The sequence below is a fragment of the Acomys minous genome (assembly GCF_964271855.1).
Source record: "Acomys minous genome assembly, chromosome: 18".
NCBI lineage: Eukaryota > Metazoa > Chordata > Mammalia > Rodentia > Muridae > Acomys > Acomys minous.
In genome coordinates, this window is record NC_140501.1 from 52465394 (window position 1) to 52478532 (window position 13139).

At 49.5% G+C, this 13139-nt stretch overlaps 1 protein-coding gene across 2 annotated transcripts in view; it reads left to right on the forward strand.

Annotated features, from left to right (window-relative positions):
- The window catches only part of DPYSL2 (dihydropyrimidinase like 2), a 103296-nt gene that overhangs the window by 69821 nt on the left and 20336 nt on the right, over window positions 1–13139 (forward strand). For both annotated transcript variants that reach the window (XM_084767157.1, XM_084767158.1), the window contains exons 4-8: window positions 4422–4586; window positions 6606–6667; window positions 7105–7185; window positions 7714–7782; window positions 11811–11931. In XM_084767157.1, coding sequence (XP_084623283.1) covers window positions 4422–4586; window positions 6606–6667; window positions 7105–7185; window positions 7714–7782; window positions 11811–11931 — 498 coding nt within the window. The remainder of the gene's footprint in view (window positions 1–4421; window positions 4587–6605; window positions 6668–7104; window positions 7186–7713; window positions 7783–11810; window positions 11932–13139) is intronic.

Here is a 13139-nt window from a genome sequence, read left to right on the forward strand (position 1 = left end):
ATGAATATGAATATGTGTGTGTGCTTAATGGTCAGGAACTTTTACCGCCAAATCTTAAAGCCCAGGATCTTAATGGTCTCGTGGGAGCTGGAGAGGTAGCTCAGTGGTTAAAGAGCACTGGCTGCTCATCCAGAGAACCCAGGTTTGGTTCGCAGCACCCACATGGTGATTCAGAACCACCTGTTACCTCACTTCCAGTGGATGAAGCACCCTCCTCCAGCCTCTGTGGGCACCAGGCATGCACATGGTGCACAGACTTCCATGGAAGGCAAAATAGCCCTACACATAAGATGAAAATAAATAAATCTTAGAGTATCTCAAAGCGGCTATATTTTTTTTACTGACAGGATACATAGAATGAAAGGGAACCGTTCTGGGGACAGAGTCTTACAGAACTTAGTCATAATTCTATGAGGTGGACAAATCAAAGCATTCAGTGTATAAGTGCAAATGATTTTATCCAATATTAAGATATATAATAATTAAGATAAAATAAAAATCATAATACTCAGTGGCATGAGCATTATTCCCAGGATGAGCGTGCTGTTCTCAGTGTCCTCTTGAGAAATGATTTGCCTTTTGATCCCTAAGGAAGGAGATCGCTCGATGTCAAGCTTCCTGGATGTGGGCCTGAGAGCCTAAGTTGAAGTCTAGAAGATGCACGAGGCTTTCAAAACGTCGTTTATCTGCAGATGCATACACACATAGAAGCAATGTGCATTCGTGCATACATACCCCGACATATGTGGATACTAACAAAGCATTTATACAGGCCTACATACATGTACACAAACATGCATGTGTTTATATATGCCTTCACATATGGATATAAACATATATAGCCTTGCTCGTGATTTCATTTTGTGTCTCACCTTTTTTTTTTTTTTGTCCTCCTTGTCATCTATTTTTCCTGCTTTTGTCTCATGGGATCTTCTTGTATTTTAAGGTTTTATTGTTGTTCACTTGTGTTTTTTAGTCAGTGTTTTTCTGGCTGACTTACTAGGCTACCCAGGCTGGCCTCAAAGTTGTCAAGCTCCTCCTTCCTCTAGCCCCTACATGCTGGGATTAACAGGTGTGCCAGTCAGGCCTGGCTTGGGTATTTTTTTTAAAGCCACCTTCACCTTTAAGCTTTTGGGAAGGAAGTAGATTATAAATAAGGAAATAGAATAAAATATAACATGTAGGGGGAAAAAGATATAGAGAAAATGTACCAGATTGAGTTGGTTGATTTGAGGAAGGGTCGTGGTAATTCAGTAGATGTGATATTAACTTTACTTAAAATTAATCTCTGTTTTAGAAAAATCAGCTTTGAGGAAGGCAGCTTTCCTTCCTGCACCATGCTGTCTGGTGGAAAGAGCGGTCCTTGTCCAGCAGGGTGGGGCAGGAGGGGCTTCATGCTCACAGCAGCCCTCTGAGCGGAGTGGGAAAGCTGACAATGCTACCCAAGAGAGCGGAGTTGACCCATTGCATCCAAAGACTCTGCAGCTGTGGATTCAATTAATTCTGGGTTTGGCCAAACCGCTAATAATAACAAAAAATGTTTGGAAAAAAATTCTGGAAAGTTTCAAAATCCAAAAATTGAAAATTGCCTCAATGCAAATACTAATACCAGGTCCACACAGGCAGAGTGCTGTGTGGCACTGCATCCTGGTACTGCAAGCAAGCGATATAGCGAGGGCTCGGGGTGTATGGAGGGGTCTGGAGTGGAGCCCGGCTGTGGGATACTGGCATCAGTTCTCAGCCTCCCACAAGTATAAGGTGCATGTAGCAGGCTGTATGTACACAGTATACTAACAGTTACGCAAGGAACTTGGGTGTTGATGGATTTTGGCATCCCAGGGGTGCCCAAGAAAGATGCTCACAGATACTGAGGGTTCACTTGAACCCATTTAGCTTTTCAACAGAGTGAAAGGTGAGGTTTGAGTGCCACGAAGTATTTACATAGGGCATTCATTGGACTCCTTCTGTATCAGGAAAGTCTCTACTCTGAGGAGCTTACATTTCTGTATCGTGTGTGTGTGTGTGTGTGTGTGTGTGTGTGTGTGTGTGTGTGTGTGAATGAATGTGTGAGTATATGTAAGTGTGAATGTGTGTGAATGCATGTGTATGTCTGTGTCTTTGTGTGTGTCTGTGTGTAAATAAGTATGTGTGTATAAATGTGTGTGAGTATATGTGCATTAGCAGTGTGCGTATGTGAATATGTTAGTGTGTGAATGTGAGTGTGTGTGAGTATATGTGTGAGTATGTGAGTGTATATCTGTCTCTGTGCGAATGTGTGTGTGATTGTGTGTGGGAGTATATGTGTGAGTGTGAATGGCGTGTGAGTATGTGTGTGTGTGTTACTCAGAAGCTATTGCAGATGGTAGTGCAACCCAAGGTAGTGACAGTCTTAGGAGCTTGATGGGAAGATGCTGCTAGGTGAAGAGCAAAGGGAGGGGATTTCAGTGGGGGGGGGGAGCAGGGAGGGGGGCACATCCTGAATAAGGATCGTGGGGTGGACAGGGAACAGGGTGAGTCAGAGGAGTAAGAAACCTACAGGGTGGTCGTGGGTGGTGATCATGTTCGGGGCAGAGAGTACGAAAGAGCCTGGAGACATCCGCCAGGGTCAGATCTCGCTGGGCTCAGGGGAGATGCTTGAGTCTGCCCTTCCTGGCAGATGTGCATGGCAACTGCAGCTGCAGCTGCAGATAGAGGGTGTTCCCAGGTCTGTCTGGCCTCCTGAGAGCGCGGGCTGGAGGAGAGTGAGGGGTGAGGCAGGCTGTAGCCACAGACAGTCTAGAACGCTTGCTGCTAACAGAGTGATATTTTTGTTGGACAGTGAAGTGGAACAGGGAGCCCAGTCTGGGGAGAAGATGGAATTGTCCTGACGGAGTTTCTGGGGAAGCATTTTGTCAAAGCCCTTGTTGGCTGACACCATGTTCTAGAGACTAGGTAGTTTTGAAACCCTTTCCTTACGGAGGTAGGTCCCTAGTGAGTGAGTGAGTGCTGCAAACGAACTGAACGGAGAAGCGTGATTTAAAATACATTTGTTTTCATTGCCACCTAGTAATGATATCAGCCTACAGGGTGCATGTTAGTAGTTGCAGGTATGTAATTTATACTGATCAGGCAAGTGTAACTGCTGTATCTGATGACTATATCTTTGAAATGTATGAAGCCAACCCAAGGCAATCATAATTTAGTTGCATCTGCAAGTTTTGATTCGGCGTGTAGGGACTCTTAATATTTCATTTTGGAATAATAGCTCATGGTTCTAGGTGTTCAAAGTCCTGAGCCTTTTCCTTATCGTCACATGAATTTGATCAAACCTTGAACATTTCAGTGCTTGTGTGTGTGTGTGTGTGTGTGTGTGTGTGTGTGTGTGTGTGTGAGAGAGAGAAGGCACATGTGCATATGCATGCTTGCACAAAAAGATGGGTGACAATAGTTCCAGAAAACCTCATGTCGTTAAGGAAACTGGGCAAGGGGACCTGTGAGGGATAATAAAGTGTGCAAAGGCCCTGAGGTGAGAGGAAACAGACTGATGCAGCAACTGAAAGATCTCCTGCAGAGTGCAGAACAGACTGCACAGGGTCACGGCGTGGAGGTCAGGCAGGATCTTGCAAAGCTCATTGGGGACTTTAATCTGTATTTGCAGCGCAAGAGGAAGGCCCTGGAGGATTTAAATCCAGGAGCAATGCAAGGTTGCTAGACATCCTGTCTATGTGTGCTCCTTATAACAAAGTCCGGAGGAAATACAATCCCCTTTAAAGGCAACCCTGAGACTTGGGGCCACAGAGCAGCATACCCAAGGGCACCTATGGGTACCCAGCGGAGCCAGGGAACAAACTGAGCTGCCCAAATTCATGGCCTTTTGTCCAAAGTATCAGCCAACGTTGGTAATAATATTACAGCGAGCTCAGCATCAAAATGCTTTGAACTCTTAAGATAAAAGATTGTCCTTAAATTACAGAGTGGAATTACACTGGGGAAACCTGAGTGGCCAGGAGTGAGTGGGGCTGCTGGGTGTTTTGGAAAGACCCATCGTGCATGGCTTCACTCCAGCCTCTCCGAGGGCTGGCTATCTACTGGGGCGTCTCACCGCAGCTAGCAGTACAAAGAAGGGCTTGGTTCCTCTAGCTGGGCCCCCTGACACAGCCATTGTCCATAAGGACTCGTTGTCCTCGGAATGTGCCCCAGGTCTCAGGGACTCGGATTTGATAGATCAGAGTTGAGTACTTCATGCGTGGTTTCACTTGCCTGCTGTCCAGTGCCAAGTTTCTCTCTGCTGGGTACTCAGCTGGCTTAAGTGCATTCCTAGACATTGTTGGAGAGATCACTGTCTCCAGTGGGAGCCCAGGAGGGCTCAGCTCAGGGCTCACGCGAGTAAACACCTGCTTGATGACTTTCCGGTGATGGTGACAAGTGTCTGTTTCTTCCAGTTGACCATGTCGTTCCTGAGCCTGGGACAAGCCTGCTGGCTGCCTTTGATCAGTGGAGGGAGTGGGCGGACAGCAAGTCCTGCTGCGACTATTCTCTGCACGTGGACATAACTGAGTGGCACAAGGGCATCCAGGAAGAGATGGAAGCTCTGGTGAAGGACCACGGTAGGTCATGCGACTCCACTGCAGGTGTCTTACCGGTTTTTTTTGTTGTTGTTGTTCTTGGAGGTTCAGCATCAGGAACAGTGTCTGTTGTGTGTGAGAAGGTGGAGGCAAATTTCTAGGCCTGGAAACAGACAGGGGAAGCTTCCACCGATGCCTTACAACAGGCTCTAGAGTGGGAGGGCCAGCTGTGCGACCTTGGGCGATTCACGCAAACTCTGAATTTTAATATTTCGAAAAAATCCGTTCTGCGAGTTATTGGATTAAGATGCCCTTTAAGTTTCTTCCTCGTTTGGAGGTCACCCCACCACCCGCCCCCCCCCCAACCCCACAAATTCTTACTTTTTCTTTTGTGAAGCTCAAGGGCTATTTTAATAGAGTTTAAAAGAAAAGACCCCAAATGGCAGGTAAGTTGCTTGGAGGAGGGAGGGAGACAAGACAAGAGAAAAAGGCCCTGCTGTTTGTTTTAAGCTAGCACGAGGTCAGCCATGATCAGCCACATGGCTGACAAGCAGCCACAAGGCAGGGAGGGAAACTGGAGAAGCAGCAATGCCCGGGGTGGGGTGGGGCGGGGCATTAGAGAAAGCACAATCTGAGAAGGGATCGAAAGAAGAAGTGGAAAAGTTATGCTTTTCTGAGTAACTCACAAAATCGGGCAGACGTACGAAGCCTCGGGGACCATAGGCCTGGAACCTCAAATTCTGGCATGGAGAGAACATTGCCTCATTTAAAGGCTGATTACCCCTCCCATCTCTGTGGCACGGCTTAAGATGAACCTGCCTTCCAGAGGGGCGGTCCCTTGGCCAGGCCATTCACGCTTAAGAGAGGAGATGATGATTCCTCTGCATCCAGAAATAGATTTCATTTTTTCAGCTAGGAGACAACAGCTTTCCCTTAATGGCCATTTACCGTAACCTTTCCCTTTTCCCCGCCTCTGAAGAGGTAACCCTAAAATCATTTAGGAACCAGAGCCTCCAAACATGCTTCTGGCATGCCTGGCCTCTAGCTAGAACCATTCTCACTTCTTGAGAATACCCCGATGCTGGTGGGTTTTAACTCTCAGTTCTTAGGGCCAATCTATCCCAAATCGGACCAGGTGGGTTGCCATGGCAACCGTTGCCTGGCATGGAGTGAAGAACTGGGATGCCCAGAGGCCTTTAGCTCAGGCAGCTTCCAGCATCCCCAGGTGGCTTGAATTAAGCTCCAAGGCTCCGAGGTTGTCAGGACAATTGTTTAGGATTGTGATGGATCGTAGGGAGGGTTATTTGGTCTAATGCCTTGGGAGTCAAGGACTCCAAGGTGCTAGGATGGACAGCTGCTTGCCAAACTAATGGAGTTTTTTCTTATTTAAAAAAATGTTTCTTAAAAAACCAGCGTGGCTTGCAGAAAAAACAAAAAACAAGAGACAATTTTCATAGTCAGAAGTTTCTAATTCATTTTTTTTTTTTTGGTCAAAGTCAAAATAACTAGTTGTTTTGAGAAAGGTTTTTAAAAAAATGTGTGATAAATGATATACATATAGCATTGACTATTTTTTTTTTAAAGAAAACTTTTTATTTTATGTGTATGAGTGTTTTGCCTGTATGTGTGTCTCTGCATCATGTGGGTACCTGGTGTCCACAGAAGCCAGCCGGGCCCATTAGATGCCCCTGGGACTGGCATTACAGACAGTTGTGAGCCAGTCTGTGGGTGTGGAAACCAAACTTGGATCCTCTAGAATAGCAGCCAGTGCCCTTAAAAGCTCCGAGCCATCCCTCTAGCCCAAGGTGCCCAATGTGAGTCACTTCTAAGTGTGCAGCTGAGTAGATTCACTCAACTGTCACCTTGTTTTGAGTCTGTCAGTATGGGGTCTCTGATGTCTCCCATCTCCTCCTCTTCCTCAGCACTCCCCTCCCCCCCCCCCCACACAGAGATGCACACACACGTATGACCGACATTTCCCCTTTCTTGCTTCTAGGTTGTTTGCTTTGCGTTTATCTATTAATAGTCACGTATCTGCCTCTCTTCTTTGTCCATCACTAGGGGTAAACTCCTTCCTCGTGTACATGGCTTTCAAAGATCGATTCCAGCTGACAGATTCCCAGGTAAGAAGCTCAGCCTTTCGGAGTAGTCTCCTGGTGTTCTGTTTGGTCTGGTCACTGCTGTCAGCCAGGGAAGCATTTTTTCCATGTGTGTAGAGCTCACTCGCAGCTTTAATGGGGCATGGCTGGCAGGCTTGGTTTTTGACAGGGTCTGGATGGATTGCTGATCCCTTGTAACCTCTAATCAGGATACTGTGTGGCCCAGTGCTGGTACTCCGAGCCCCTCATCATGCCTGGTGCAGAGCTGGGTGTCATCCCTGCTTCTCCTGTCCTTTGGTTGGGCTGCCCCTCTGAATCACAGAGTAGCCAGAAGCAGTTCCCTCGAGCATGTGGTCAAGTCAGGCCTTCCAGAGCATCCTGGATGCCACCACTGAGGGGACTTCTTCCTTTGACTGGAAGATGCAGGTTTGGGTCTCTGAGCTTGTTCTCCTCTTCCTCAGATCTATGAAGTGCTGAGCGTGATCCGGGACATTGGCGCCATAGCTCAAGTCCATGCAGAGAATGGTGACATCATTGCAGAGGTATGGGGGTGGGGGGTGGGGCTCTTTACACTTCCTTCATCTCATGGAAATCAGCTCTAGAGTGTAGGACAGCTTTAGAAGCTGGACACCAGCATGGGAATCCAGAGGGGCTGGTGTTCTGGTACTGGGGGGCTGTCCGTGAGCTCCTGCTAGTGTTCTGTAGGGCACGTGGCTGGTTCCCCTTCTAGAAAGGCCCATTCTCTTGGCACTGCAATGTAGCTGTTCTGGATGGAGTCGAGGAACAACCCAGTCACACCTGGCTATCATCATATACCGTGCTGTGGGCCAGGAGTGCCTTGGCTTTCAGAAGCTTGCCCAGGGATGCTGAGCACCTTGGGAGGCTCCATTGGATTTGTCTATCTCAAGCGACACTGCAATTAGTGTAGTGACATCTTCTCTTTCTGAGGTCTGGGATGACGCTGGATATCCAATAGGGCTCGCTGTACTTCTTGATGGGGGAACTTTTTGCCCAATCAGTCACCTGAAACCCACCTCCTCTGACCTCTTGGCTTTCTTTACACTTTACAGGAACAGCAGAGGATCCTGGATCTGGGCATCACCGGCCCAGAGGGACACGTGCTGAGCCGGCCAGAGGAGGTGACAATCTGGGAGTGGGATATGGGACCTGGTATCTATTGGACTCTGAGGAGGGCACCGACACCCTCACCCCACACCCCATACCTATTGAAAGTGGGGCTTTTTGGACGAATGCTGGTCTTTCAAAGAAACGTGTGCGCACATGCGCGCATGCACACACCCGCCAGTGAGCCCGCCAGAGCCCCCAGACATAGGATGGAATCACAAAGCGCTTCTACATTTCTAAAACACACATGATAAGCCCTTGCCAAGTGCAACACACTCAGTGGGGCCTAGTGGACGGAGCCATTGAAAAGCGTGAGCAGGATTAGCCCAGGCTGAGAAGCACAAGGGTCCCCGCGGAGCCTGTGAGCCAGAAGGCTCCCGGCAGGTGGAGTTTCCGGCACTAGAATTGTAACCTCACAGTGCTTTACAGAGGCTGCTCCTTCAGTGAGGGTAAAGGTCCGACTAATGGCAGCCTGACAGCTCCCGAGGGGAGAGGATGATGGAGGATTTCGGCAAGGAACATTCTAGGCTGTAAAGATGTGTGAGAGGCAAGGGGAGACCCTGAGGGACCTGGACGCATGGGGACCTCAACATTTAAGGTGTCCCTTCCAGAAGCAGCTTCAGAGGGGGATGCTTGGTAATTAGTCTGTGAAGGAGATGGGGCCACCAGATCACAGAGCTTGCTTGGCAGAACAAAGCACGGAAACAGGAAGGATGCCCACCTGCCTTCTAGGAGATCGCTATGGGGGAGCCATAGCTGTTCCGATTGATTCTTTAAGCAGAAAACCTACACCCGTTTGTGTGCGGCTCGGCATAGGGGCCTTCTCTTTGGCCATTGTCACATAGGGATTGCAGAATGCTGAGTGGCCAGTTAGGGGACATCCCTGAGGCGATGGGGCCTTTCAGGGCAGCTTTTTGCCACTGTATGTTTCTCTTTGCAGCCCTACTGTGTGGGCTGCTCAGTAGGATCTCCCCAGGTTTTTAGCTAAGAAGATGGAAAAGGGGAGATGGGTAAGAATGTTGCATCCTAGGGATCACCGGTCTGAGGTGACACGGGGCGGAAAGCACGTGTTGTGATCACAACCGTGCCTGGCCCTGTGTGGCAGTGAGACGAAAGGGGGTGGTCCTCTCGGAGAGAGGTCCTTTCAATAAGGCAGACAGGAAGTATATATGAGGACAGAATGACTGGCTACCCTCAAGGGACAGTTGTTGTCAGAGCCTGAGGCCTGGGAATAAACTGGACATTCAGATGTGTACAGCGAAGCCATCACAGAAGAAGACCTTCCCAGCTGGGCCTCACGGGCTCTACGACTGACGTGTGCAGGTTGCCAAAGCAGGCGGGGCTGTCCAGAGAATGCCATGTCTGGATGCTACTATGGGTCCCCAGATAGGTCACTTCCCTGCGGTGTTTGCACTACTCCGTTTACAAAATCGCACAGATAACCTCCCTGATGCTCCAGATCTCTGTAATGAGACGAGGTTTTGTTTTAAGCTATTTTACCCTGTCTGCAAGATTTAAACAGATCTCCGTCGTGTGCCAGAGGCTGGAGCGTTCGGTTGGAGGGTGGAGAGCGAGGTTTAGATGCTCTCTTCTTCCAGAGAGCTAGCATTTTAGTCTGGCCTCTGTCCAATTCCAGGCCTCTTTGTGGGGCCAGATGGAGTCTGAATTCCATTCACAGTGTGTATGCAAATCCAGACAGACCCCTGGGACCAAGAGTTTTCCTCTCTAGTCTTAGTGGAAGCCCGTGCCATTTGGCCTCTTAATTAGAGCCATTGCACACCCCCACTTTACCGAGGACAGGCCTGTAACTGCAGCCATTATTTATAGTGTGTCTGTTCTTTTGGGAAGGGTCTGTGCTGGGACATCAGTAGGGCTGTGTCTGGCATCCCTGCACAGCGCGGAGCATCTCTGAGTCTTTTTCATTCACACTTTTCACAGTTGAGACTTCTGAGCTGCTAGCCCAGCAAGAGGCTCCAGGGAGGGGGGCGTGGCCTGGGAGTAAAAGGGAGGCTCCCCTCAGCTATCCTTGGAATGGAAAGCATTCGAGTGTTTGCTTTCCTGTCGATTTGTAGGCGCTCTATTTTCACAACATGAAACCCAGAAGCTGAGGGAGAATTAAGGTTTGTCTCTCTCGCTGGGTTGAGCACTTAGAACAGCGACAGACCCCAGCCCTACCGTGCTCCAGTGCAAACAGGACTAGCCGAGTCATCATAGCCAGGGGTGCGGCTATCGCCTCCAAAAAGCGACAGCCTGGCTTCCAAAGTTACATTAATGAGATGAAACCATTCAGTTGTTCAGCAAGGAGCTTTGAGCATCTAGTGTGTGCTGGCTCTGTTTGGGGATGTTGGGAGTTGGGGCGTAGTGGGTTGGAAAAGAATAAATCCATCCTCCCCTTCTTACCTGCAAGAGTTTCCCCCACAGTGTCTTTTTAGGACTTGGCGGTGGCCCTTTTAGGATCCACTTTGAGTCAGTTTAGTCTGTTATGCTGAGCGTGCACATTGCTGTGCATAAGATGTGCCTCCATTCAAGGCGGCTTTCCTGGTTGGGGTGTTCAGCAGACATGCCATGGGATCTGACATTCCATTCCCTGAGGGTCAGATGGAAAGCCAGCGGGTCAATTTGGGTAGTTCTTCATCTGTGCTGAAGGTCATACCAGGCTGTGGTTGGCCAGTCACACTCTTGGGGGGACATGTTGCTGCCTACTCCATTCCCGAGCCCCGCGAAGCTTGTTTTGTTTTGTGGGTGATGTTGGCTTTGCTCACAGGTAGCTGGTGAACTCGGCTCCAGAGTCACACAAACACTGAAGGTCTTCTTTCGAATATCCACAATGAGATCAGCCAGGGTCTGGGTGGTGTGTGTGGTGCCTCTCAAATGCCAGCAAGTGGACTTGTTAGCAGAGTTAGGGGCAAAGACTGGGCCCTAAAAAGCTTGGCTTGACCATCCATAGGCGAGTTAGAGAAACAAGCAGTGTCGAACAGCAAGAAAGGGGATTGGTTGGGTGTAATCACTTTAAGAAGAGGACCAGAGAGATCTAGGGGCTTTCTAGGCCCACCCTCGGAGTCCTGACGTGTTCAGGTTTAAACAGTAGGCTGCAGGTCATGGCAGCACACTCCATGGGCTGTGGTGGAGAGGAGGAAGCAGGATCAGGGGTTCCTGGCCAGCCTGGAACCTTTATGGCTTGGAGGTCTGGCCCAGTGGCTAAGACCGCACAAGAGCTCACACTGCACTTGTAAAGGACCCCGGGCTTGGCTCTCAGCGTTGATGTCAGGTGGCTCACAGCTGCCTGAACCTCCAGCTCTGGGAAGATCCAATGTCTCTGATCTTCATGGGCACCAGCGCACAGACCGACATAGAGACAGGCACATAGTTAAAAGGAATAAAATAACGACAGCTTTAATTAGAAGGCATGAAGTATGCATAGCCAAGCTGTCCGGGTTGTGGTGTGGGTCCTCCCACACATCACTGTCTCGGCTGTGCTGTCCTGGAAGGTGTCATGTCAAGTCAGGACTGTGCGAGCTGTCTTTCCTGAAGATAAGTTCCTCTTCTGGCAGACACCCAGCTTTAGCCTTTTCCTTCTCCTACCATGACATTTCTTCTCAGGAAATTCTGATTTCTTAGGGGCCATTGTTTCAAGGGTTTGATAACTAAAGGGAGTGACAAATATCTTCAGAATATCTTGTTTCCTTACAGCACTCGCCCAGGGCGGTTACCGCCCGTTTGGCTACATTCTAGTCCAGCGTTACTGGACTGTAAGTCCAGGTGCCCCCCCCACCCCCGCCCCCAGGATCTTTTTCCTGGGTGCCACTTTGGGAAAGAGCCTTAGGGGAGGGAATCCATCCCCCCCAGGATCTTTTTTTCTGGGTGACACTTTGGGAAAGAGCCTTAGGGGAGGGAATCCATCCCCCCCAGGATCTTTTTTTCTGGGTGACACTTTGGGAAAGAGCCTTGGGGGAGGGAATCCATCTGTCTCTGGTGATGAACGAAGACAAAGCTGGGACACGAGGGTAGGCGGGGTTTTCATGGTGTGTCTGCCCTCCCGCAGGTCGAGGCTGAAGCTGTGAACCGGTCCATCACCATTGCCAATCAGACCAACTGCCCCCTGTATGTCACCAAAGTGATGAGCAAGAGCGCGGCTGAAGTCATCGCCCAGGCCCGGAAGAAGGGTGAGCCGCGTGGGGCCTTCCGAACGCACCGTGGGCAGGTGGGAGGAAGGAGGAGGCTCTTTTTCCGACCCTCATGCCAACTGGGCCACTTTTCATCGTGTTCCAGCATTAACCTAATTGCAACCCAGCAGAGCGGGCAGCTCCAGTTTCCTCCCTTTGTTCCCTGGCCGTGGCCTTGTTCACAGCTATTTAAAGCCAAGGCCACGTGGGCTGGTATCCCCCCTCTCTCTGTAAGTCCATCTTTCAGTTTGACTCTGTGTAAACAAACTAGTTACATACATAGGTGACGTCACTTTTCACCGACTACAGAACCTCTCTGGGGAATGCTATTGTGCCAAGTGTGTCCTCTGTCCATCTTGGGTGGGGCTTTCTACCAGGGGAAGGGGGCTCAGTCGAAGCCTTGTGTGGGACACCTAAGCTTTCTCACCTGCAGTTACTCCCTGTCAGTATACTGCAGATGCCTTCCGAGTGAGGCTGGTTCTCCTGAGGCAGGTCTTGGAAACTTAATTCACTAAGTGTAGCTCCTAGCACTTCTCCTCCGGGATGTTCCACGGAGCATCTGATACATTATGAATAAGCAGCTCCATCGTCACCTGCTGCACACACTGGCTAAGTGCTCTGTGCTTTATGTGTAGGCGTGTGAGCCCAGCGTGTAGAGCATTGACCTCAATGGGAACCTTAGCCTGATCTGAAGTGAACGTTGCAAAGGGATTCCTGTCTTTCTCTTTGTCTCCGAGACCTGCTTGTGTTATCTTTCCATCCATCCATCTGTTCCATCTGCTTTCCTCCCGTGTGCTCACTGCTGCTACTCTCCTCCTCTGGTTTGGCCTGTACAGCTGATTTCTACTTGGGTGCATGATCCAAAGCGGATCGATAGAGCTGTGGGATGTTAGCACTGGTGGGGGTGACTTTGGTATAAGCTCCCTAAGAAATTGCTCAACGCCTACTCAGGCAGCCTGTCCCAGGAGGCTATGGCTTCTAGACCGATCCTGTGGTTTCTGACCCTTTGTTCTTTGGGGGCTTTCTGGGACTATTAATTTTTGAGAGCCTGCCCTCTCCTGGCTGATTGAAGAAATTGCCATCAATAGCAGTAGTAGCAGTAGCAACAGCAGCAGCAGCAGCAACAGCAGAAGCAACAATAGTGGTATCATTTTGGTACTTTGAGACATGGTCTCATGTAGCCCAGGCTGGCCTGGAACTCACTGTGT